Source organism: Bos taurus, chromosome 12, assembly GCF_002263795.3.
Source record: "Bos taurus isolate L1 Dominette 01449 registration number 42190680 breed Hereford chromosome 12, ARS-UCD2.0, whole genome shotgun sequence".
NCBI lineage: Eukaryota > Metazoa > Chordata > Mammalia > Artiodactyla > Bovidae > Bos > Bos taurus.
Window position 1 is genome coordinate 14819264 of NC_037339.1, and position 26985 is coordinate 14846248.

The following is a 26985-nucleotide window of genomic DNA, read 5'->3' on the forward strand; positions in this document are numbered from 1 at the left end:
AGCAAAAAGAATACCCAGCTGTGGATGTGACTGGTGATAGAAGCAAGGTCTGATGCTGTAAAGAGCAGTATTGCATAGGAACCTGGAATGTCAGGTCCATGAATCAAGGCAAATTGGAAGTGGTCAAGAGATGGCAAGAGTGAATGTCAACATTCTAGGAATCAGCAAACTGAAATGGACTGGAATGGGTGAATTTAACTCAGATGACCATTATATCCACTACTGCGGGCAGGAATCCCTCAGAAGAAATGGAGTGGCCATCATGGTCAACAAAAGAGTCTGAAATGCAGTACTTGGATGCAATCTCAAAAAGAATGATCTCTGTTCGTTTCCAAGGCAAACCATTCAATATCACAGTAATCCAAGTCTATGCCCCAACCAGTAATGCTGAAGAAGCTGAAGTTGAATGGTTCTATTAAGACCTACAAGACCTTTTAGAACTAACACCCAAAAAAGATGTCCTTTTCATTATAGGGGACTGGAATGCAAAAGTAGGAAGTCAAGAAACACCTGGAGTAACAGGCAAATTTGGCCTTGGAATACGGAATGAAGCAGGGCAAAGACTAATAGAGTTTTGCCAAGAAAATGCACTACTCATAACAAACACCCTCTTCCAACAACACAAGAGAAGACTCTATACATGGACATCACCAGATGGTCAACACTGAAATCAGATTGATTATATTCTTTGCAGCCAAAGATGGAGAAGCTCTATACAGTCAGCAAAAACAAGACCAGGAGCTGACTGTGGCTCAGACCATGAACTCCTTATTGCCAAATTCAGACTTAAATTGAAGAAAGTAGGGGAAACCACTAGACCATTCAGGTATGACCTAAATCAAATCCCTTATGATTATACAGTGGAAGTGAGAAATAGATTTAAGGGCCTAGATCTGATAGATAGAGGGCCTGATAAACTATGGACTGAGGTTCGTGACATTGTACAGGAGACAGGGATCAAGACCATTCCCATAGAAAAGAAATGCAAAAAAGCAAAATGGCTGTCTGGGGAGGCCTTACAAATAGCTGTGAAAAGAAGAGAAGCAAAAAGCAAAGGAGAAAAGGAAAGATATAAACATCTGAATGCAGAGTTCCAAAGAATAGCAAGAAGAGATAAGAAAGCCTTCTTCAGTGATCAGTGCAAAGAAATAGAGGAAAACAACAGAATGGGAAAGACTAGGTATCTCTTCAAGAAAAGCAGAGATACCAAAGGAAAATTTCGTGCAAAGATGAGCTCGATAAAGGACAGAAATGGTATGGACCTAACAGAAGCAGAAGATATTAAGAAGAGATGGCAAGAATACACAGAAGAAGTGTACAAAAAAGATCTTCATGGCCAAGATAATCACGATGGTGTGATCACTCACCTAGAGCCAGACATCCTGGAATGTGAAGTCAAGTGGGCCTTAGAAAGCATCACAATGAACAAAGCTAGTGGAGGTGATGGAATTCCAGTTGAGCTATTTCAAATCCTGAAAGATGATGCTGTGAAAGTGCTGCACTCAATATGCCAGCAAATTTGGAAGACTCAGCAGTGGCCACAGGACTGGAAAAGGTCAGTTTTCATTCCAATTCCAAAGAAAGGCAATGCCAAAGAATGCTCAAACTACCGCACAATTAACTCATCTCACATGCTAGTAAAGTAATGCTCAAAATTCTCCAAGCCAGGCTTCAGCAATATGTGAACCATGAACTTCCTGATGTTCAAGCTGGTTTTAGAAAAGGCAGAGGAACCAGAGATCAAATTGCCAACATCCGCTGGATCATGGAAAAAGCAAGAGAGCTCCAGAAAAACATCTATTTCTGCTGTATTGACTATGCCAAAGCCTTTGACTGTGTGGATCACAAGAAACTGTGGAAAATTCTTCAAGAGATGGGAATACCAGACCACCTGATCTGCCTCTTGAGAAATTTGTATGCAGGTCAGGAAGCAACAGTTAGAACTGGACATGGAACAGCAGACTGGTTCCAAATAGGAAAAGGAGTTTGTCAAGGCTGTATATTGTCACCCTGTTTATTTAACTTATATGCAGAGTACATCATGAGAAACGCTGGACTGGAAGAAACACAAGCTGGAATCAAGATTGCTGGGAGAAATATCAATAACCTCAGATATGCAGATGACACCACCCTTATGGCAGAAAGTGAAGAGGAACTCAGAAGCCTCTTGATGAAAGTGAAAGTGGAGAGTGAAAAAGTTGGCTTAAAGCTCAACATTCAGCAAACGAAGATCATGGCATCCGGTCCCACCACTTCATGGGAAATAGATGGGGAAACAGTGGAAACAGTGTCAGACTTCATTATTCTGGGCTCCAAAATCACTGCAGATGGTGACTGCAGCCATGAAATTAAAAGACGCTTGCTCCTTGGAAGGAAAGTTATGACCAACCTAGATAGCATATTCAAAAGCAGAGACATTACTTTGCCAACAAAGGTTCGTCTAGTCAAGGCTATGGTTTTTCCTGTGGTCATGTATGAATGTGAGAGTTGGACTGTGAAGAAGGCTGAGCGCCGAAGAACTGATGCTTTTGAACTGTGGTGTTGGAGAAGACTCTTGAGAATCCCTTGGACTGCAAGGAGATCCAACCAGTCCATTCTGAAGGAGATCAGCCCTGGGATTTCTTTGGAAGGAATGATGCTAAAGCTGAAACTCCAGTACTTTGGCCACCTCATGCGAAGAGTTGGCTCATTGAAAAAGACTGATGCTGGGAGGAATTGAGGGCAGGAGGAGAAGGGGACGACAGAGGATGAGATGGCTGGATGGCATCACTGACTCGATGGAGGTGAGTCTGAGTGAACTCTGGGAGTTGGTGATGGACAGGGAGGCCGGGTGTGCTGCAGTTCATGGGGTCGCAAAGAGTCGGACAGGACTGAACGACTGATCTGATCTGATCTGATTAACATACTGTCCACCTTTTTTTCCTAAGTCCTCATAAAGCTCACGTAGGAAATCTCATGTCAGAAGTTGCAGTGCTCTGTTAAAAATATCATACTCAGGACTTCCCTGGTGGTCCAGTGATTAAGAATCCACCTGCCAATGCTGGAGACATGGGTTTGATGCCTAGTCCCTGAAGATCCCACAGGTGTGGAGCTACTAAGCCCGTGCACCACAACTATTGAAGCGCATGAGCTTGCAGCCATTGTCCACAACAAGAAAAGCCACTGCAATGAGAAGTCTGTGAACTGCAGCGAGAGTGGCCCCTGCTCACCACAACTACAGAAAGCCCACGCAGCAACGAAGACCCAGCACAGCCAAAAATAAACAAATATACTAGTCAATTAAAAAAAAATAGTAATACCGTACTCACAAATAATGAGATCCTTTATGCATATTTTCTCTAGGCATCTTTTTAAAATGTAGGCCTTTCCCTTTCATTATTTAATGTGTGCGTGCTAAGTCACTTGAATTCTGTCCAACTCTTTGTGACCCTGTGGCCTGTAGGCCACCAGGCTCCTCTGTCCTTGGGATTCTCCAGGCAAGAATCCTGGAGTGGATGCCATGCCCTCCTCCAGGAGATCCTCCCAACCCAGGGATTAAACCCATGCCTCTGATGTCTCTCCATTGGCAGACAGGTTCTTTACCACTAGCACCACCTGGAAAGCCTTTATTATTTAATAAAACTACCTTAATTAACCTTACCAATATAATTTGGTGCTGCACAATAATAATTATTTTCTTGATAGTGTTGCAGGAAGGGGGACACCTTCCAGGGCCCGGAAGTGGGCTCTTGTCTAACACTTAGAAGTGTATTGTCCGAGGAGGCACTTGTGCTGATGAAGCAAGAGATTTATTGGGAAGGGGCGCCCAGATGGAGAGCAGTAGGGTAAGGGAACCAAGGAGGACTGCTCTGCCACAGTCCTGGCTTGCAGTCTCGGGTCTTATGGTGATGGGATTAGTTTCCAGGTGGTCTTTAGCCAATCATTCTGACTTAGAGTCCTTCCTGGTGGGGCATGCATCACTCAGCCAAGATGGATGCCAGAGAGAAGGATTCTGGGAGGTGGTTGGACACATGGTGTCTCCTTTTGATCCTGATCTCTCCCTATGACCAGTGTGTTCTCTTGGCAAAACTCTATTAGCTTTTGCCTTGCTTCATTCTGTACTCCAAGGCCAAATTTGCCTGTTACTCCAGGTATTTCTTGACTTCCTACCTTTGCATTCCAGTCCCCTGTAATGAAAAGGACGTCTCTTTCAGGTGTTAGTTCTAGAAGGTCCTGTAGGTCTTCATATAACTGTTCAACTTCAGTTTCTTCAGCATTACTGGTCAGGGCATAGACTTGGATTATCATGACATTGAATGGTTTGCCTTGGAAATGAGCAGAGATCATTCTGTCGTTTTTGAGATTGCATCCAAGTACTGCATTTCAGACTCTTTTGTTGACTATGATGACTACTCCATTTCTTCTAAAGAATTCTTGCCCACAGTAGTAGATATAATGGTCATCTGAGTTAAATTCACTCATTTCAGTCCATTTTAGTTCGCTGATTCCTAAAATGTTGATGTTCACTCTTGCCATCTCCTGTTTGACCACTTCCAATTTACCTTCATTCATGGACCTAATATTCCAGCTTCCTATGCAATATTGCTCTTTACAGCATCAGACTTTACTTCCATCACCAGTTACATCCACAACTAGGTGTTGTTGCTTTGGTTTTGTCTCTTCATTCTTTCTGGAGTTTTTTCTCCACTCTTCTCCAGTAGCATATTGGGTACCTACTGACCTGGGGAGTTCATCTTTCAGTATCCTATCTTTTTGCCTTTTCATACTGTTCATGGGGTTCTCAAGGCAAGAATACTGAAGTGGTTTGCCATTCCCTTCTCCAGTGGACCACGTTTTGTCAGAACTCTCCACCAAGACCTGTCCGTCTTGGGTGTGCCTACATGGCATGGCTCATAGTTCCATTGAGTTAAACAAGGCTGTGGTACATGTGATCAGATTGGTTAGTTTTCTGTGATTGTGGTTTTCAGTCTGTCTGCCCTCTGATGGGGAAGTATAAGAGGCTTATGGAAGCTTCCTGATAGGAGAGACTGATTGAGGGGAAACTGGGTCTTGTTCTGATGGGTGAGGCCATGCTTAGTAAATTTTAATCCAATTATCTGTTAATGAGTGGGGCTGTGTTCCCTCCCTGATATTTCTGGAGAAGGAAATGGCCACCCACTCCAGTATTCTTGCCTGGAAAATACCTGGGGCCAAATTATGGTGGAGGTAATGAAGATAATGGTGACCTCCTTCAAAAGGTCCCGTGCCTGCACTGCTACACTCGGTGCCCCCAACCCCACAGCAGGCCACCACTGACCCATGCCTCTGCCGGAGACTCCTGGATGCTCACAGGCAAGTCTGGGTCAGTCTCTTGTGGGGTCACTGCTCCTTTCTCCTGGGGCCTGGTGCACAAGGTTCTCTCTGTGCCCTCCAAGAGTCTGTCTCCCCAGGCCTGTGTAAGTTCTGGCGGCTCTGTGGTGGGGTTAACGGTGACCTCCTCCAAGAGGGCTTATGCCATACCGAGGCCACTGCACCCAAAGCCCCTACCCCTGCAGCAGTCCACTGCTGACCTGTAACTCTGCAGGAGACACTCAAACACAGTTCTGTCTCAGTCTCTGTGGCGTCTCTGGGTCCTGGTGCACACAAAGTTTGAGCCCTCCGAGCATCTCTGAGCACTTGCTCCTTGGAAGAAAAGTTATGACCAACCTAGACAGCCCATTAAAAAGCAGAGACACTACGTGGCCAACAAAGATCCGTCTAGTCTAAGATGTGGTTTTTCCAATAGTCATGTATGGATGTGAGAGTTGGACTGTAAAGAAAGCTGAGCGCTGAAGAATTGATGCGTTTGAACTGTAGTGTTGGAGAAGACTGTTGACAGTCACTTGGACTGCAAGGAGATCCAACCAGTCCATCCTAAAGGAAATCTGTCCTGAATATTCATTGGAAGGACTGAAGCTGAAACTCCAATACTGTGGTCACCTGATGTGAAGAACTGACTTATTGGAAAAGATTCTGATGCTGGGAAAGATTGAAGATGGGAGGAGAAGGGGACAGCAGAGGAGATGGTTGGATGGCATCACTGACTCAATGGACATGAGTTTGAGTAAGCTCTGGGAGTTGGTGATGGACATGGAGGCCTGGCGTGCTGCAATCCATGGGGTCGCAAAGAGTCAGACACAACTGAGTGACTGAACTGAACTGAACTGAACTCTCCCTGTTGGTGATGGCTTATTAGTTCCGTGTTCCTTACCAGGACTTTCTGTCATAAAATGACTAATGCAAATGGTTACTAGGATGACTGGCCAGGGTGGGCCGTTTCAGTCAGTGTGCATCCCCTAACAATAGTATTACTGAAAGCTCAGCCTCTTTGTACATCAGAGCAAATCAATTCCTGGAGACAGAGTTTTGGATGAAGTAGAAAAGAATAGCTTTACTACTTCACCAGGCAAAGGGAGATACATCAGGCTCCTGCCTCAAAAAACTATGTGTCTCAACCTGGGAGGATTTGAGGATGGGTTTTATAACAACGTAACAACTCTTGATGACACCACCCTTATGGCAGAAAGTGAAGAGGAACTAAAAAGCCTCTTGATGAAAGTGAAAGTGGAGAGTGAAAAAGTTGGCTTAAAGCTAAACATTCAGAAAATGAAGATCATGGCATCTGGTCCCATCACTTCATGGGAAATAGATGGGGAAACAGTGAAAACAGTGTCAGAATTCATTTTTGGGGGATCCAAAATCACTGCAGATGGTGATTGCAGCCATGAAATTAAAAGACACTTACTCCTTGGGAACGTTAGAATTAACCTAGATAGCATATTCAAAAGCAGAGACATTACTTTGCCAACAAAGTTCCATCTAGTCAAGGTTATGGTTTTTCCAGTGGTCATGTATGGATGTGAGAGTTGGACTGGTAAGAAAGCTGAGCACCGAAGAATTGATGCTTTTGAACTGTGGTGTTGGAGAAGACTCTTGAGAGTCCCTTGGACTGCAAGGAGATCCAACCAGTCCATTCTAAAGGAGATCAGCCCTGGGTGTTCTTTAGAAGGACTGATGCTGAAGCTGAAACTCCAATATTTTGGCCACCTCATGCGAAGAGTTGACTCATTGGAAAAGACTCTGATGCTGGGAGGGATTGGGGGCAGGAGGAGAAGGGGACGACAGAGGATGAAATGGCTAGATGTCATCACCGACTCGATGGACATGAGCTTGAGTGAACTCCGGGAGTTAGTGATGGACAGGGAGGCCTGGCATGCTGCAATTCATGGGGTCGCAAAGAGTCAGACACGACTGAGCAACTGCACTGAACTGAACTTTATAACAATGATTCATAAGTGGGGCCTCTGACAAGATTAGTGTGTGAGCAAGGCTGAAGCTGAAGCTCCAATACCGCCACCTAATACGAAGACCCGACTCAGTAGAAAAGACCCTGATGCTGGAAAAGGTTGAAGGCAGGAGGAGAAGAGGACAACAGAGGATGAGAGGGTTTGATGGCATCACTGACTCAATGGACGTGAATTTGAGCAAGCTCCAGGAGATGGTGATGGACAGGGAAGCCTGTTGTGCTGCATGCAGTCCACGAGGTTGCCAGGAGTTGGACATGACTGAGCGACTAAACAACAACAAGGGCTTGCACTCCCTTAATCTTGTCTCAGGTCGGGGGTCTCCCAATCTTGATGAACTTCTCTAGTCCCTTTAATCTTGCCTCGGTGGCTTCTTGGCTGCTCCTCCCCTGATTAGCAACTGTTACAATCTGCCCTTTGGAACTTAGGGAAAGCCATGGAGGCTAGAGTCTTGCCCACAAGAAATGGGAAATGGAAAAGCTTCGGTGCCTGGGAGCCCCACAGGGCCCTGCTCAGTTTCAATATTTATATATTATGCCTTTGCTATCTTTTCATTATTTTATATGTTGATCAAAGTAATGTCATTCTTATTTTACTAGTTTCTAATTTTTTTCTTGAACATTTTTCCCCTTTAGGATTTGAAAATTAGTAATAGGAACAATCATTCTTTCATCTTCAGCTTTAAGATTGTTTATTTTTCCCCCCTTTGGCTTTGTGGTATCTCCTTGATCTCTATAATCATTATTTTTTATGCACTAGATGTGTGTGGTGATTACAAAGAATGCTTTATGATACAAGAATGCTCACAATATAAAGTTTCAAAAAAATAAGATAAAATAAAGCAGAACTCAAAATTGCAAGTACAGGGGCTTCCTGGTTAAGAATCTGCCTTGCAGTGCAGGGCTGCTGCTGCTGCTGCTGCTAAGTCGCTTCAGTCGTGTCCGACTCTGTGTGACCCCGTAGACAGCAGCCCGCCGGGCTCCCCCATCCCTGGGATTCTCCAGGCAAGAACACTGGAATGGGTTGCCATTTCCTTCTCCAATGCATGAAAGTGAAAAGTGAAAGTGAAGTCATTCAGTCGTGTCTGACTCTTAGCAACCCCGTGGACTGCAGCCCACCAGGCTCCTCCATCCATGGGATTTTCCAGGCAAGAGTACTGGAGTGGGTTGCCAGTGCTATGTGGGTTCAATTCCTGGTTGGGGAACTAAGATCTCACATGGATGCAGAGAAACTAAGCCTGAGTGCCACAGCTAGTGAGCTCGAGCCACTAGGAAGATCCTGTGTGCAGCAACTAAGTCCCAATGTAGCCAAATAAATAAATAAAATATTAAGAAGAATTCTAAGTACAGTGGGAACCCAAATGACTATTTAAACATTTTTTGTTTTACACTATCCCAAAATATTGACAGATATCACTCTGGGTAGTGAGATTATGAATAATTTAAAAAAAAGATTTCTGTGTATTTTTTATGTTTTCTGCAAAACATGTATGTTTTGTGTATTTATCTGAATCAGAGCCAAAACTTGGAAGTGAAGCCAAAGGGATGATTTTGTTGAAGGGTTCGTATGGCTGCTAAGGGTTGTCCATCCACAAGAAGCCTTCCCTTCCAGCCCTGTCTTGAAGCACCTTTTTTCTGGTTTTCTGGTGGGCAGCTGGTAGGTTTGTGTAGAGAGCACAAGTGTGGGGGCTTGTGTGTGCAGGGGGGCACCGGGGGGTGCACAGTAATCCAAGGGAGAGGCCTGACAGTCTGATTTCTCCTGGGAGGTACCAGAGCTCTCTTAGTCTATGGTTGAAAGCAGTGCTATTTAGAATAGAATGGAAATAACATATGGATCCACATGGCAGCTACTGGTCCAGGTCACTCTCTGCTTAGACTCATTTTCCCAAACAAGGTTATTTAAGCAAGTTCTGGCCTTTTAAATCAGATTGGTAGTATAATATCAGGTATATTTTTCAGCCTCACTTTGCTTAATTTTCCCAATCATTAAGGGCTAAATAATAATATTATTATTTAGCAGAATATCTCCTGCTATCTCATTAAAGTGTTCTGAGGATTTAGCAATAAATGTCTCCTGTATGCTTTTCTGGGCCACTTCATAGGCCATAGTAGCTCTTTGTAACAAATTAAGTTGCAAAGACATATAGGTTAGAAAGAAGTGTGTGTGTGTGTGTAATACACTTTCCTTTTTCTTTTGCCTCTTCAGGCTTTATTCCATTATTCTTCCTTCTGGGAAATGAGACAGAATGACTGAAGTCCTATCGTGTCGAAAGGTTTGTATAATGACTGTCCCATGTGAAAATATGCAGTGTTAACTGAGAAGCATGACTGATGTGACCGTGGAGGCCCATCAGACTGACTCATTTATCAAATACTAAAGAGTTGTTTCATAGATTGGCTTTTCTAGTCATTTTTCAATAGAATTAAAGCCTGAGCAATTATAAGAAAAACAAAGAACTCTTAGGGTTATTTTCTGGGGGGGGAGGGTAGGGTCATCTAACCATTTGGGAGCCCTGACATAATAATCTGTGATTTTTCCCCCAAGCTCATTTTTGTCACACAGAGCAAAAATGTGTGAGCGAACATAAAACAACAACAAATTCCCATATCAAATAAACGTAAAGGAAAGACATTTTCAAGGGACTATTTTAAGAGAGTTAATATATAGAGTGAAATTCTTGTCAATTGATCATATTCCGTTTTATTCAGCCTCAGGCTTTTGGTGAGCTTTTGGGTTAACAGACAGAAAATGAGATGATACAGTTCTGATAATATATCATTCTTTTATGAACCCCCTCATCATCATGTCTAAACTGGCAATCTCTTTAGTTGAGTTGGGCACAACTTATGGCTCCACACACCAATTACAAGGATATAAAATTAATGTAATGGTTCCTCCCTGGTGGTCCAGTGGCTAAGACTCTGTGCTTCCAATGCAGGGGGCCTGGGTGCAATTCCTGGCCAGGGAACCAGATCCCACAAGTTGGAACTAAGAGTTTTCATGCCACACCTAAAGATCCCACATGCCACAAGGAAGATTGAAGACCCGGTGCAGCCAAATACATACATATATATTTTTTTAATTAAAAAAATGTAAAATTAATGGAATATATTTCATATGTGAGGTGGAGAGAGTGAAAAAAAAGTGAAAGTGTTAGTTGCTCAGTTGTGTCTGACTCTTTGCGACCCCATGGACTATAGCTCACCAGGCTCCTCTGTCCATAGGATTTCCCAGGAAAGAATACTGGAGTGGGTTGCTGTTTTCCTTCTCCAGGGCATCTTCCCAACCCAGGGATCAAACCCTGGTCTCCTGCACTTCAGACAGATTCTTTGCCTTCTGAGCCACTGGGGAGAGAGTAAGGACTGAAGAAATAACAAGGTAATAGTTCCGATCTACAGTGTCGTTTTCATCTGTACTCATCACATCTGATGTTTCCACATTGCTAACAGCACTGTGTCTTTCATGCGTGTAGTGTGAGGAGGGAGCAATGGATCTGTGCTGCTGTAGGCATGGGAGGTTGCGTTCCGATCACCAAGCTATGACCCAATAAAACCAGCATCTCAGGCAGGATCAGTTCTAATTCAGCCTCCTGTCTTGAATCGCTCACCCGTCAACACAGAGCTGCTACATCTGGGCTGCTCTGTGAAAGTCTGGCCTGCTCACCAGAAACTGGCAGCAAGCCGTTTTCTATGGATATGTTTGGCGTTTAAAACATGCAAAACTTAGCATCTTTGGTAAAGCAGAAGAATAACCGTTTCTTATTCATAAATAATGATACTTTTCTGGACAAAAAAAAGTCAATAAAAAAACTCGGTTTGAAACTAGACTTTTTTCCAGTATGAATAAGAGTTCTATTATTTTTCTCACTCAAGCTTTGGGCTTGCATCTCTCTTTTCGGACAGTTTTGTGTCTCATTTCTCGTACAGATTTCTATTGCCTTCATGGCTTTCACAGAGAATTTAATCCTTGGCAGTGAAAAGAAAGAATCCCAGGGGGCAAGTGGGGGAGGTGGGAGGGACTAGCTAAGTTGAAGGAGTTCGATTTGAATTGAAAAATCCTTTAGTCATGCCAGAGATGTGAAATCATCAAAGACACAAAGATCTTACACAGTAAAAACAGAGGTAAACCTCTGCCTTGCAGGAAGCACATTCTCTTTTCATTGCTCAAAATTGTGATGTCAATCTTGCAGTAGGTTATCCTTGAAAGAGAATATTACCCTCACCTTTTAGAAACCCTTCGCTACTTTACAGTGTGATTATATGTGCTTCTAGAGAGCTGCAATGATTGAATACAAATTTGCACATCTTTTTCAGGTTTAAGCTAAAATTGTTTTCCCCAGTACCTACGGATTCAGGATGTGAAAATATATTCTCAGTGGATCTCACTCAGATCTTATTTTCCACATGTATTTTCACTTATCTTCTTCCTCGACTGTACCAGGTAGAGTTCTTTGGTTGCAAGCAACAGTAATTGCCTCTGGTAAATCTAAGCAAGAAAGAAATTTATTGGGAATTCCTTCGTGGTCCAGTGGTTAAGACTCCATGCTTCCAATGCAGGGGGCAATGGTTCGATCCCTAGGCAGGGAAGTTCCATATGCTGAGTAGCAAGGTCAAAAAAAAAAAAGGAAAGAAAGAAAGAAATTTATCAGGCAAAGTCGGGAAGCTCAAAGGATTGCAGAGAGAAGACTGAAGATCCAGTGTTGGAAGGGACTGAACCAAGCAGCTCACATGAGTCTCCACAGCATGAAAGTCTCAACAGCTGCATCTAGAAGCAATAGTTCAGATTCCAAAGAGAGAGGGTTTGACTGGCTTAACTAGGGTCAACTCTTCTTTCCTTGGTTGGGGGAAGGCACCCCCCTTCTGAACAATAGTCCCACCAGACAGTATCTGAATGGGAGGATGTAATCGCAAAGGATAAACGGAGGATGCTATTACTGAAAGAACGTGGACTGAAAGCTAAAAGAAATAAACCCAAAATAACAACAACAACAACAACAACAACAACAAAACCAATGAGTACCATTCCCTCCCCTTCCCATTCAATTCTTTTTCTTCTCCTTTTGTATGTTTTCCTCTCTTCATTTCTCCTTTATCTTCTCTGTCTTTCTTGTCTCTTCCTTTTCCTTGCCCTTTAAAACTTGTTATGTTGGCTGGAACTTTTGCCATTGCTCTGCTTCTTTAGCAGAGACCCTAACATAAAAATTATATCACCCCCCTAAATGGGAAGGAAATCCAATATACATATACATGTATACGTATATATCCCCTCTTTTTTTGATTTCTTAAATGAACAATGCAAAGAAGTAGAGTTAAAAGAATGGGAAGACTAGAGATCCCTTCAAGATACTTGGACATATCAAGGGAACATTAAAAGGATGGGCGTGATAGAGGACAGAAACAGTAAGGACCTAACAGAAGCAGATGAAATTAAGAATACACAGAAGAACTCTACCAAAAAAAAAAGAAAATCCTAATGACTTGTATAACCATGATGGTGTGGTCACTCACCTAGAGCCAGACATCCTGGAGTATGAAGTCAAATGGACTTTAGGAAGCATTATTACAAACAAAGCTAGTGGAGATGATGGAATTCCAGCTGAGCTATTTCAAATCCTAAAAGATGATGCCGTTAAAGTACTTCACTCAATATGTCAGCAAATTTGGAAAACTCAGCAGTGGCCACAGGACTAGAAAAGGTCGGTTTTCATTCCAATCCCAAAGAAGGGCAGTGCCAAAGAATGCTCAAACTACTGAACAATTGTGCTCATTTCACATGCTAATAAGGTTATGCTCAAAATCCTTCAATATAAGTTTCAGCAGTGCATGAACCGAGAACTTCCTGGTGTACAAGCTGGGTTTAGAAAAAGCAGAGGAACCAGAGATCAAATAGCCAACATTCGTTGGATCAAAGAAAAAGCAAGGAAATTGACAATGTGGATCACAACAAACTATGGAAAATTCTTAAAGAGATGGGAATACCAGACCGCCTTACCTGTCTCCTGAGAAATCTGTATGCTGGCCAAGAAGCAACAGTTAGAACCAGACATGGAACAACAGACTGGTTCCAATTTGGGAAAGGAATACATCAAGGCTTTATATTGCCACCCTGCTTATTTAACTTATATGCAGAGTACATCATGCAAAATTTTGGACTGGAAGACTCATAAGCTGGAATCAAGATTGCCAAGAGAACTATCAACAACCTCAAATATGCAGATGACACTATTCTAATGGCCAAAATTGAAGAGCAACTAAAGAGACTCTTGAAGAGATGATAGAGGAGAGTGAAAAAATTGGCTTAAAACTAAGCCATCATTCAAAACACTAAGATGATGGCATCTAGTCCCATCACTTCACAGCAAATAGAAGAAGAAAAATTGGGAGCAGTGACAGATTTTATTTTCTTGGGCTCCGAAATCATGGTGGACAGTGACTGCAGCCGTGAAATTAAGACTCCTTGGAAGAAAAGCTTTGACAAACCTAGATACTGTGTTAAAAATAGAGACATTACTTTGCCAGCAAAAGTCTGCACAGTCAAATCTATGCTTTTTCCACTAGTCGTGAACAGATAGAGAGAGCTGGACCATAAAGAAGGCTGGGTACCAAAGAATAGATGCTTTTGAATTGTGGTACTGGAGAAGACTCTTGAGAGTCCCTTGGACTGCAAGAAGATCCAACCAGTCCATCCTAAAGGAAATCAGTCCTGAATTTTCATTGGAAGGACTGATGCTGATGTTCCACTGCTTTGGCCACCTGATGCGAAGAGCCAAATCATGGGAAAAGACCCTGATGCTGGCGAAAATTGAGGCCAAGAGAAGGGGACAATAGAGGATGAGATGATTAGATTGCCTAATGGACTCAATGAGCATGTATTTGAGCAAACTCTGAGAAATTGTGACGGACGAGGATGCCAGGCATGCTGCAGTCCGTGGGGTTGTAAAGAGTCAGACACGACATAGTGACTGAACAACAATAACAACACCTCAAGCGGGGGAACTCTAGCACTTTCTGTAAAAAAAATCGACAGCATCTGCCTTTAAAAATAAACTTCTCTTTACCTTGCTGTGGAATTTGGAAGAAAGGATAAGTGCTTCTTCAAAGATCTACTTTATTATTCTTCCACAAGTTTTCTAAGATTGTTTTTAATATATGCTGATTGCAAATGTTCTCTTTGGCCTCAGTAAATGCAGTCAAAACTAAGTGGCTGCATTTTAAAGACAAACTGGTTACACACACACACACACACATATGTGTGTATGTATATGTAAAGTACAACAATAAATTTTTTTTTATTAATTTGGTGTGCCAGGTCTTCTTTGCAGCACATGGAATCTTTAGTTACACTTGCAGTCTCAGTTGTGGCATGTGATTATCTGCTTCCCTGACGAGGGATTGAACCCAGGCCCCCTGCACTGGGAGCAGAGTATTAGCCACTGGATAACCAGAGAAGTTCCCAAAATTCTTGTATTTTAAATTGTCTCAATAAAATTTTCTAATACAAGATTATCAAATTATATGACTTAAAAGACAGTATGTAAAATTATAATTATTTTTGGCCTAATTATGAATGAATTTTGCCCAAAGCTGAAAAGTAATGATCTTATTGCTTCATAATAAATAATAATTTTTGTCTAAAAAATAAGCTGAAGGAAGACATATTTTTTAATTTTACTTTGTATGTGATATTACACCTATAAAAAGTTAAGTAAGTGATATTTTCCCTCATATTATGAAATAGAATATAATACCTATCAACCTCTTCAAGGAATCAGATTTTCCTAAAAGGCATAATAGTATGAATTGAGCTCTGAGGAAACACAGAAAAGCTTCTAAATTCAGAAACAGTCAGGAGAGTTTCTTCTTTATTGTCTCTGTCCACTTTTACTGTCTGAAGTTATTATTCCTTTTTCTTTGTCCCTTTGTGGAAAGCAGACAAAAACAGTGCTTCCTAGTAGCCCCCTAGGGAGACTTGGTTTAATTAAAGTCTGAAAAGCACATTTGAAAATGAGAAATATTAAACCAGAAATAATTTGTAAAGTGTTTTACCCCAATCTGTATATGACATAAAATTGAAAAAAGGTGGGGGTGTGGGGGGCAGTAGAATAAGAAAAGTAAAGAAATTGGGAAAATATTAAACCTAGTGGTCAGTTATCAACCACAATCAGGAATAGGCGTTCCCTGGGCACCACTCAAAGGGTGTGAGGCCTTGTTAGCCATTAGACTATTGTTCTGGAAAATTCAAATTAAACATTCTTATAGACATTTCTATGGAAAAAGCACATTAACGGAGAAGGCAATGGCAGCCCACTCCAGTACTCTTGCCTGGAAAATCCCATGGACGGAGGAACCTGGTGGGCTGCAGTCCATGAGGTCGCTGAGAGTCGGGCACGACTGAGCGACTTTACTTTCACTTTTCACTTTCATGCATTGGAGAAGGAAATGGCAACCCACTCCAGTGTTCTTGCCTGGAGAATCCCAGGGATGGGGGAGCCTGGTGGGCTGCCGTCTATGGGGTCACACAGAGTCGGACACGACTGAAGCGACTTAGCAGCAGCAGCAGGAGCATCACATGTAATTGACTGAGTCATGCAGGGATAGCAGTAAAACCATCATGAACAAAAAGCTTTTGCACCCAAGTCATGTGCATGTGTGAGACGACATTCCATGCCAGTCAAGGCAAACTGATGAGCTCGTCTTCTTATGTCACCTGCTACATTTTTGGAAATACCTATTTCTTCTTACCCTCTTCTATAGGAGAGGCTACAAACTATTCCTTTGAAATCTATCTTGTGCTATTGTCATTTCATTTTTGTTTTCTCATTGTTTTCCATTCCACACTGGAAATTAAGCCTCAGAATTAATTTATCAAGCATAATATTCATTAGTGAGATTACCACTTGAGAGCAGCCCAGTTTTTCAATATACCCATCAATCTGTTAATTGAAAAGTTGGCAACCATAGTGTTTGAAGCCATTGTAGTTTTGAATCCAAGGAAGATGTCATTATCTGATGAAATTTTGGAAGCGTAACGGGTTGCTATTACTTCCATGTTTTATCACTGGTATCCAGCGCATACTAGAGGGTCCCAGAGACTTGGTTCATGGGTACTTTTCTGGACTTGACCTTCTTTTGAGAACAGTCCCACCCTGTAGTTGGCAACTTTGCCTTGGCAACATACCTTGTTCATCGTCTAAGACTCTGTTTCCATGAGATTTAGCAGGCATGTATGTTTATTTTTATTTATTTATTTTTGGCTGCACTGGATCTGCATTGCAGCATGCAGGCTCAGTAGTTATGGTGCACAGGCTTAGTCGCCCTATGGCATGTAGGATCTTAGTTTCCTGACCAGAGATCGAACCCATATCCCCTAGATTGAAAGGCAGATTCTTAACCACAGGACCACCAGTGAAGTCCCCATGTATGTTTAAATTAACATAGATATTAATAAGCAAGAATGTATTTAGAAATTAAGGGCGGTCATGAGTTAAAACTCAGTTTATAAGAAATTATCTAATATAGAGATTCATTGGTGCCCTAATTGTTCCTCGGGTGTCCTAAGCAATAGTATTTGCCTTGGAAGAGAAGGCATAGGAATGATACAGAGAAGGTGAAACTGAAGTGTACATTTTGGAAGTCCTTGGCTCATTTAAATGTCTTCTACTTTATCCTTCCTTCAAACTAAGGGAATCAGAGTTTTCAAAACCTAACCTGAGAGTTTCAGATTTTCTATTTCACATGAAAATATTCTCATCTCTCACTTCCTTACCTAAAAACCTGATACAGCTGGCAAGAAACAACCTTTCACGAATTATTTACCCTTTAAGAACAGAGAATATTCCTAGTCCATACAAATGTACACCTGATTTATCCTCATATGCCTTAGGGACATTGATGAAGTGTCAGCAAATATCAATAAAATATTGTTGGTGAAGATAATAAATGATGAAATGCTGATGAATTTGCATAAGCTTCTGGATAGTCTATCTGAATTCAACTTAGAATGATGGTTAGAAAGAAGATAATATTATGCATCTTCTTACTTTAAATCTGCAAAAGAAAGCTTCATAAAATGATCTATGCAATCATTAAATTTGAAATCTTGTGACCATTGAAAGCAATGAAGAACAATGAGCAATATTCCCATATTATAATGCTGGTTATTTCCTGTATACTGCAGCAACCAAAAGTCTCTAAGAAAGTACTTAAATGTCACTAGAAATGACTTCTCGTGTTAGTGTTAGTTGCTCAGTCATTGTGACCCCATGGACTATAGCCTGCCAGTCTCCTCTGTCCTTGGGATTCTCCAGGCAAGATTACTGGAGTGGGTTGCCATTTCTTAGTGAGTCTCATAAAAAAGCAATTTTCACTTCTGTTCAAGGAACAGTTCTGTCTATGACTGTGAATTTGGAAATGATTGTGAAGTGGACAGAAGAGTATGATTTACCAAAGTCAAATAGCTTTATTTTCATTGGCTTAATCTTTATTTTTTTAATGAAGTCTCTCTCTCGCTAATGAAATAATTGACTCTAATATTAATAAATTAGACAACTAGTTTAGAAAACTAGAAGCAAATGGTTACTTTTTTTTTTTTTCCATTTAAATTGTGTCACAGGAAAGGGAAAAGAATCTCTCTGGTTTACAAAATAAATTGCTCCTTGATTCCCTGGAAAACATGAAGCTAGAAATAGGCAGTGTCAGGGGCAGCCAGGATTGGTGTGTCACAGAAACACAAAAATCCTGGCTTATATTTCTAGTTACAGCATTGACTTATCTCCCAAGAGTCTCACCCTGCCTGACTCCCTGTCTCAATAGAATCAGGTTATTTCCACTTGTTCAGATGTAGTGGTTTAAGCTTAAGTCCTGGAAGCACCAAAACAGGAACCATGGCAACCTTGAGCAATGACAAGATTAACATGTCTCAAACAAAAATGGAGCTCCTTCTTTCAGCTTTTAGCCCCTAGAGGAAATATTTACATCTTGGATTTCCACCCTCTGAATGCAAATATCGTCCAGTTATTTACAGGGTGTAACGCATTTCTTTCCCATTGTTATTTCAACCAAAATAGGTTGTGGAATAGGAAAACACACAATTGCACGAGCAAGAGCAAGGAGGCAGAAAGGAGTGTGGTGTATTTCCCAAAGGATGAACACTGCAGGCCACACTTAGAGGTTGCATAGAGTTTGTCGTGAAGAGTGATAGAACTTGAGGTTGGAAAAGCAGATGGCAGAGATTATTCATACAAAGAGCCTTTGATATCAGCCTGATAATGGCTATAAAATTAGCCAAAGTTTATGCAACACACTAAGTGTAGCAATCATAGTGCTTAGACTTCACATGGGTTATTTCATTCATAGTTCACAAGCAGGGCTGTGAATCAGTAAATATGTACCGTTACCATGAGAACAATTGTTGTTGTTGTGTAGTCTCTAAGTCGTGTCCAGCTCTTTTGCAACCCCATGGACTGTAGCCCACCAGGCTCCTCTGTCCATGGGATTTCCCAGGCAAGAATATTGGAGCAGATTGTCATTGCCTTTTCCAGGGGATCTTCCTGACCCAGGGATCGAACTCCTGCCTGGCAGGTGGATTCTTTACCACAGAGCCGCCTGGGAGGCCCGTGAGAACTATTACCAGCCCCTTTTCACAGAATCTGGAGAACTTAGAAAACTTACCCAAGGTCACATAGCTGGTGAGTGGCAAAACTCGAAAGGGGAATCCGGGATTCTGACTCCATAGCTGGGAGTTTGGGTTTTATGCTATTCTGGAAATTGTTTTCCTAAGTTTTTGTTTTTGTTAAAATTGTGTGTGTAGGACAAGAATCAAACAGTTCTACAAAGCTTATAATGAAAAACAATAATCTTTTCCTTGTTTCCACCATTAATTTTTTTCCTCCCAGAGACAAGCCTTTTAGCTTTCTGTTTTTGGTTTTTATTTTTAATGTATTTATCTTTTTTGTTGTTGTTTTTTTTTGTTTCCACACCAATCCAGTGAGTTTGATAAAATGTATTGATTTCCCCCGGCAGGGTGGGCAGGGGTGTTGAGGAAAGGAATTCAGGAGATGCCTAATTAAGCAATGCAGAGCCCTCTACCAACCCGCTATCTTTCACTTTGTCCTTCCTCTTTCGCCTCCCAGTCCCCAACCTGCTTGTGAGCTAAAGAGTCCTCCTATTTCAAGCAATCCAGTGTATCAATCATACTGTCTTGAGGTTGCCCTTGAGGGAGGTCCCAACCTCTATTCACAGTGATTTATCCAAGTATTGCTTCCAAATAAGTATCAGTCAGTTCAGTTCAGTTGCTCAGTCGTGTCTAGCTCTTTGCGACCCCATGGACTGCAGCATGCCAGGCTTCCCTGTCTATCACCAACTCCCAGAGCTTGCTCAAATTCACGTCCAAGTTGGTGATATCATCCAACCATCTCATCCTCTGTTGTCCCGTTCTCCTCCTGCCTTCAATCTTTTCCAGCATCAGAGTCTTAGTATCCTCTATAAGACACGTTAGGCAAATAAAATGTGTTACATTTTGTGACAGTGATAGTAACCCTGAAGGAGACATTGTTATTATTCCCATTTTGCAGATCAATCATGAGGCACAATCAAGCTAAGCCAGTTGTCCACATGTTTATGTTTTATAAGTAGCATGCCCAGATTGCAACTATGTTCTATCTGACTCTAAAGTCCATTGGTTTGTGTGTGTGTGTGTTTGTAAACTTTACCATATTGTATTTTTTAATGTATTTATCTTTAACTCTTTAAATAACCTTACTGGGATGCTATGGAAATAAATACCGTTACTTGATTTTTCAGTGTTGCTTATTATCCGTGTTTCTATTTATTATACAAGATAAGGGTTTAGCTTTTTCCCCACTTCTTGGCCTGCACTGCAAATATAAATCCTCTAAACAAGTATGTCATTTAGTTAAACAATGTTTAATATTTACATTATTTTAACTAGGTAAATACTGTTTATAATTGAATCGAGTAGTTCTCAGTGACATGATTACTTTTACTTTCTTCAATAACCTTTTGGTTTTCCTGGATTTGATAATTTCTTGGTTTGTTTTTTATTTTATTGCTTAGTTTTCTGTCTCCAAATTGTTCCAAGAGGTGTAACTCTCCTTTTAATATGTTCAAACATGCCAAGCGCCCAAACAATTTCTTTTTTTTTTTAATTAAAAAAATATTTTTGCCATGCTGGGTCTTCACTGCATCTAGTGGGCTTCTGTTGCAGAGCATAGGCTCTAGAGTGCTAAGGCTCAGTCGTTGCTGTGTGAGGGCTTAGTTGTCCCATGGTTGCAAAGAGTTGGCCCCGACTAAGCACACACACACATATGTGGGACCTTAGTTTCCAGACCAGGGATCAAACCTGTATCCCCTGTATTGGAAGGCAGATTCTTAAACACTGGACCACCAGGGAAGTCCCACCAATCAATTTATTCTTGGAGACATTTCTCCCAGAACCCTTTGATCTTATTCAGTTTGGACTGACTACTCTCTCTGTGTTCTGAGATCTCCCCTCACCATGTCCCTGAGTATTCTTTTCCCTTCTCTCTTTCCTTACATCCCTTTGTCATGCAAGTGTATGTTCCTCGGTTCTTTGTCTCGTCACAACAAAGATTTGGAGCGATGCCTTGATTCCTGAATTTCATTTCCTCCTCTTTCTTTCTTTACTCCTTTATTTGGAAGGAATATATCCTTCACTCTTTGCTGAGAAAAAAATGGTTGGGAAGTCAATTTTTGGAGAGCTTTAATTTCTGAAAATATCCTTGCACCCTTAAGTTTGCAAGGTTTGGTTGGGATTAGAATACCAGGTTAAAATATTATTTTCCTGTTAGAGTTTTGAAGGCATTGTTCCATTGGTCTCTGCTGATGCTGTTGAGAAGTCTGAAGTCAGCCTGATTTTTGATCATATGTATGTAATCTGTCCCTCCTTCTCACCCAGGCTTTACTCCCTGTTTTCTTCAATTTCATGATGAGGTAGCTTCATGTAGATATGGATTTAACCCCTGAGCTGAACTGGGTAAACCTTTTCAATCTGGAAACTCATGACCTTTAATGCTTGGAAACTTTTCTGAATTGTTTCTTTGATATTTTCCCCTCCTCCATTTTCTCTGTTCTCTCTTTCTGAAAACCTCATTTAGGTATCAGTTCTCCCAAACTGATCTCTCTGTCTCTTTTTCCCTTATCTGTTTTCCATCTTTCTGTCATTTTGTTTTACTTTCTTAGAGATTTCCTTATCTTTATCTTATAATCCTCTTACCAAGTTTTTCATTTGTGTTATAATGTTTGTAATTTCCAAGAGCTTCTTTTTGATCTCTGAAGTCATTTTTTCTCCAGTAGCTTCTTTCTTGTTTCATGATAGACTTGTCTTCTGTTATCTCCCCAAAGATATCCCTGGTAGTTTTTCAGTTTTTTCCTTCTGCCTGAATTATCTTTGTTTCCACAAATGACTTTGCTCAGATGTCTACTGATTCTTGGTTGACTGTTCTTTCTTTAGCATGGGACATTTAGAAAAGGGGACTAAGAGGCCTCTCCCATAAGTGGGCCTTGTTGATGGTGGGCTTTGGTATTGGGCCCATCTGGATGGAAAGTTGCTTCAGGGAATGTGAGGACTGAGTTTTCTGGGTCAATTTGTGTAGCCTAGCTTCCCTAGTGGCTCGGACGGTAAAGCGGCTGTCTGCAATGCAGGAGACCCGGGTTCAATCCCTGGGTTGGGGAGATCCCCTGGAGAAGGAAATGGCAGCCCACTCCAGTACTCTTGCCTGGAAAATCCCATGGACCGCAGAGCCTGGTAGGCTACCGTCCATGGGGTCGCAAAGAGTCAGACACAACTGAGGGACTTCACTTTCACTTTCACTTGCCTAGCCTATAGTGCCCAGTTGTTTCATCAAGCACTATTCTAGACATGATGTGAAGGTATTTTGTAGGTGTGAGTAACACCTACAGTCAGTTGACTTTAAAGGAGATTACTCTCAATCATGTGGATGGACCTCATCTAATCAGTTGAAGCCCTTAAGAGCAAAAAAACAGGTTTCCCAAGAAAAGTGATTCTTCCTCAAGACTGTAACAAAGAAATCCTGACTCACTTTCTGGCCTGTTGACCTGCCCTATAGATGTTGGATTTTCTGGTCCCCATAATTGCATGAGCCAATCCCTTAATATAAATGTCTTCATGCAAATATACCTATATCCTGTTGATTCTCTGCTTCCCTGGAGATCCTTGTCTGGCACAGGGAGCTCTTGTTGTCTGTATATTTAGACTTTTCCTCCTAGCTTAGTCAGATTTATTTAAAAAAAAAAATTTTTTTTTTAAATTTATTTGGCTGCACTGCTTCTTAGTTGCAGCCCTCTTGATCTTCAGTCTTCATTGTGGCATAGGGGATCTAGTTCTCTGACCAGGGATCAAACCCAGGACTCCTGCAGTGGGATCAGGGAGTCTTAGCCACTAGACCACCAGGGAGGTCCTCAGATTTCTTTAAGTAAAAAAAAAAAAAAGCCTCTTGTGGTCTCTTGACTAAAAACGACAGCCTGGCTACCTGTGAGGTAAGAAGGCTGCAGAGTTTTTCTTATTCCCCTAAAATAACTTTGTAGTACCCCCAAACTTAACTATGCCTGTGTGTGCTTAGTCGCTCAGTCATGTCAACTCTTGCGACCCCATAGACTGTAGCCTGCCAGGCTTCATGGGATTCTCCAGGCAAGAATACTGGAGTGGGTTGTCATTTCTTTCTCCAGGGAGACTATGCCTAGTAACTCCCAAATCAGAATCCCTCTGATTTACTCCCTCCAGAGAATAAAAACCCTTTTCCTAAAAAGATGTGACCTTCCAATGGAGAGAGAGGACATCACCTCCTGAACCTCTGAGGTCATTCTCTTCCAATGTTACATTTAGAATTTCTTGAATATCTATTTCAAATATCTTTAAACAAGCTATAATTTAAGGACTTCCCTGGTGGTCCAGTGGGTAAGAATTTGAATGCCAGTGCAGGCAATACAGGTTTGATCCTGGATCAGGGAAGATTCCGGACAACTAAGTCCATGTGCCCCAGCTACTAGAGAGTAGCCTCCTCTGGCCGCAACTAGGGAGACCCTGCACGCAGGAACAAAGACCCAGCACAGCACGAAATAAATTAACTAATTACTTTAACAAGTTTGATGACTTTTGGCAAATACATTTTAGTTGCTCTGAGGAAACACACTTTCTCCTCATTCTCAACACTTAGACCATTATAAAAACAGAAGCCAGGAACTGCCCCTCCAATTTCTTCCATGCTTCTTCTTCCTTATTCCTTCTCATAATTCCATGGATTCTTTCAGTCATCCTCTCCCAGGTACATGGACTCCTCTTTCTTTCTTGTAGTCAATTGGTCAACAAATTCCTTTCTCTTTTTTCAAAGGTTTGGCTCTTTTCATTCTCCTTGCCACAACCACATTTTAGACCTTTAACTTTCTCCCTTTGGGATTTTTGTGGGGCCCTCCTAACTTCGTGACTTAAGTTTCTGCCCATCTAGTTTGTCCTGCATTTTAAAGATGATCTGAGCTTCCTTAAAATACTGTTTTTACAATATTGCTCTCCTTGGCAAATACTCTCATGCTAACTTCTGGTTTAAGATGATGAGTTAAGGGCATTTTACTTCAATCACTTTCCCCAGCCCCAAAACTGACAGTAAAAGGTTAAAAATAAATAAATTTAAAAGATAGGCATATGTCTACGAAGACAAACATCATCAACATTTTAAAAACCGTTAAGCAGATGGATGAGTCATAACTGACTCAGGAAATTCATGAGAACTGAACCTGAAACCAGCAGTGAAGGAAGTCTAGAAGTGACCTGACTTACGGCATAATATCTCTGAAATGCCTAGGGACTGGAATCACAGCACCCTGGGCTTTGACAATGAACATGCAGCTGAAAAATGAGCCAGTTGCTTTAAAGTCCACATAAGAAGCCGCTAGAACCTCAGATCCTCTCCCCAACTCTCCCCTCTATACCCATCCCAGCAGCCTTTCAATCTTGCCAGAACACTGAAAGGCTTTGTTCCCCTCTCTTTTCTACACAACAGCATCAAAACATAGGATGTGTTCCCATCTTAGAACATGGCTTCTGGTAATACATGTAGTATCTTTCACCAGAGCTTGGCGAGGGTTTTAGGAATATCAGGAAGAATGCTTCAAGGGAACAACTCATTAGGACAGAGCAGGACCCTGGTCAACTCCGGCCTGGAAGAGAAGTTCTGTAGACAAGCCATTGTACATAAACTGGCACTGGCTTAACCTTCATGTGGGCACGAGCTGCTTCTAAGGTTCACAGTCGGGCGAGTGGAGTGAGTGGACCAAATGGCCAAGGGTGCATGTGGAGTTGGTTCTTTGGGGGCCAGAACGCCGATCTGTCAGGAGCCACATGACACCTCGAGCTACTTTAGCACCTGGAGTTGATTGTCATAACGCCCTGTTAACAGGAGTCATCTGGCTGCCAGTGCAGGAGACCCGGGTTTGATCCCCGGTCTGGGAAGATCCCATGTGCCACAGAACAACTAAGCCTGGGCTCCTAGAGCCTGTGCTCTGTAACAAGAGAAGCCACTACAATAAGAAGCCTGTGCACCACACCTAGAGAGTGGCCCCCGCTCGCCACAACTAGAGAAAGCCCACATGCAGCAGTAAAGACCCGGCGTGGCCAAAAATAGAGAAATAGTTAAAAACAAAAACAAAAACAGGAGCCACACTCAGGTGACTAATCTCTAAGGCTCTTCTTGGGCTTCCATTGCAACCTTCCTTTTTGGCTCTTGCATCCAGACTTGGCCTTTCTCGGTGAACATGGCTTCCTGGTCTCTTACGTTTTGCCTTCCCAGCTTTTGTTTCCTAAGCGTGCCCACTGTCCATCCCAAAGTAACCGTGACTTGCCTCCTTTCTCCTTGCCCCTCTTCGTCTTTTTTTTTTTTTGACGCATGGGCCATGACAGAAGTCTGCCAAGGTGAAGGGGAGTTGAGGAGGGACTCACTCTTTGCGGCCAAGTAGGTAGAGCTTGAGGAAAACTGGGAAGATGTCCATTAACCCAATGTAGTAAAAAGGAAATGTGACAGATTTTAAAACATTGCCAAGCAGTGTAAGCATCCAGGCAAAGTCTGACAACTAAATTTGTAGTGGGCTCTAATGAGATGGTTCTTAATTTATCATGTGGGGAAAAGACTGGAGGAAGCAGACAAAATGATCCAGAAAATCCCTTGTATATACAAACGTGAAAAAAAAAAGTCACCAAAATGTTAATGTTATCCCAGAAATGAGATTTCAGGTATTTTTCTTTCTCCTTTATACTTTTATGTATGGTTTAATTTTTTAATAGGCAATTATTGTATATAATGAGGAAAAGCTATTTCTGTTGAGAGACAGGAAAGAAGACTCTATTAAAAGAGGAAGAGGGGGAAGAGTGACTCAAGACTTGGATTAGACACAATGATTTAAGGCATCAAAGACGAAAAAAAAAATGAAAATGGGGTGAAGGTAGCACTGTACACTGAATATGCAATGAAATATCAGCAAAGAGAGCTGATAGACTGAAAAATTTGAGAGACTGGCTGCCTCAGGCAGGACAGCCAGTAGGTAATAAAACATTTATGTAAACGTTAAAAAAGACTTATTTTTCATCCATCACTCAACTTTTGGGCCTGACACCTTTGTGCAGTGCACGACCTCCACAAAAAAGTCTTGATCCATCACCCTGGCTGGGGACATGACTGTAATAAAACTGGAATTCTGTGCACAAGGAAGAAGGGAAGAGATACCGGCTAGGTAATTAAGAATTTGCCTTATCTTCAGCACTGGAGTTGCTCGTCTCACTCCTGACCTGTACAAGGACAAAGGAAGGAGCTTAAAGGTCTACATTGTTCCAGCAATAAATGACTACCGAGTAGGACTATTTTCCTGCACAACTCTAGGTGCTAGGTTCTGGGAGAAACAACTGCTCATCCCTAGCAGAACTGAAATGGTGCAATTACACAATGCCTAGCAAAGCGCAAATATTTGTTCAAAAATGAATGAATACAGCAACTCTAATGCTACCATTATATAAAACAAGGCAAAAGTATAATAAGAAGAACTCCTTATTTTCCCCCTTTTTCTTTTAAAAAATAATTTTACATCCTTATCAAAATCTATCCTTTGCCAGAGTCTAGAGCAGCCGTGTTAGCAGACCTTTCTGCAAAGATGAACATGTCCTGAGTCTGCACTGTCCAGTATGGCCGCCAATCACCATATACGGCTGAGTATGTCAGAGGTGGTTACTGCAACTGAGAAGCTGAATTTTAAATTTAATTTATAATGAATTAAAATTCAAATAGTCACATCTAGTGGATACTAATACTGAAACAGAGAGTTTTAAAGAGCCTGAGTAGATATCATGAATTCTGTGGATTAGTAAAGGTAAGTATCTGTTGTTAACCCATTTCCTTCACTTCAGTTGATATTGGGTTAAATTGAGATTACCCTAAATCGTTTTCCTCTGATAGTCTCACCATCTGTATGTTTTTGCTTTTCAAACGAAGTTGGTTTATCAAAGCTTTTCACACTTAGAATTATTTACAGGTGCCAAAAGTAGGTACCACAGATCTGATAAGAAACATGGATTTGATTTATGCATTTTTTGCTTGTTTGAAGTTAACAATAGTTTTTATATGATT

At 41.5% G+C, this 26985-nt stretch overlaps 1 protein-coding gene across 1 annotated transcript in view; it reads left to right on the plus strand.

The window, feature by feature from the left end:
* LOC132346790 (collagen alpha-1(I) chain) overlaps positions 1-26985 on the plus strand; it is a 70310-nt gene that overhangs the window by 17945 nt on the left and 25380 nt on the right. Inside the window, exons 2-4 of the mRNA XM_059892310.1 lie at positions 9528-9594; positions 10547-10700; positions 18862-19008. Of these exons, the coding sequence (XP_059748293.1) occupies positions 9528-9561 (34 nt within the window). The 3' untranslated portion in view covers positions 9562-9594; positions 10547-10700; positions 18862-19008. The remainder of the gene's footprint in view (positions 1-9527; positions 9595-10546; positions 10701-18861; positions 19009-26985) is intronic.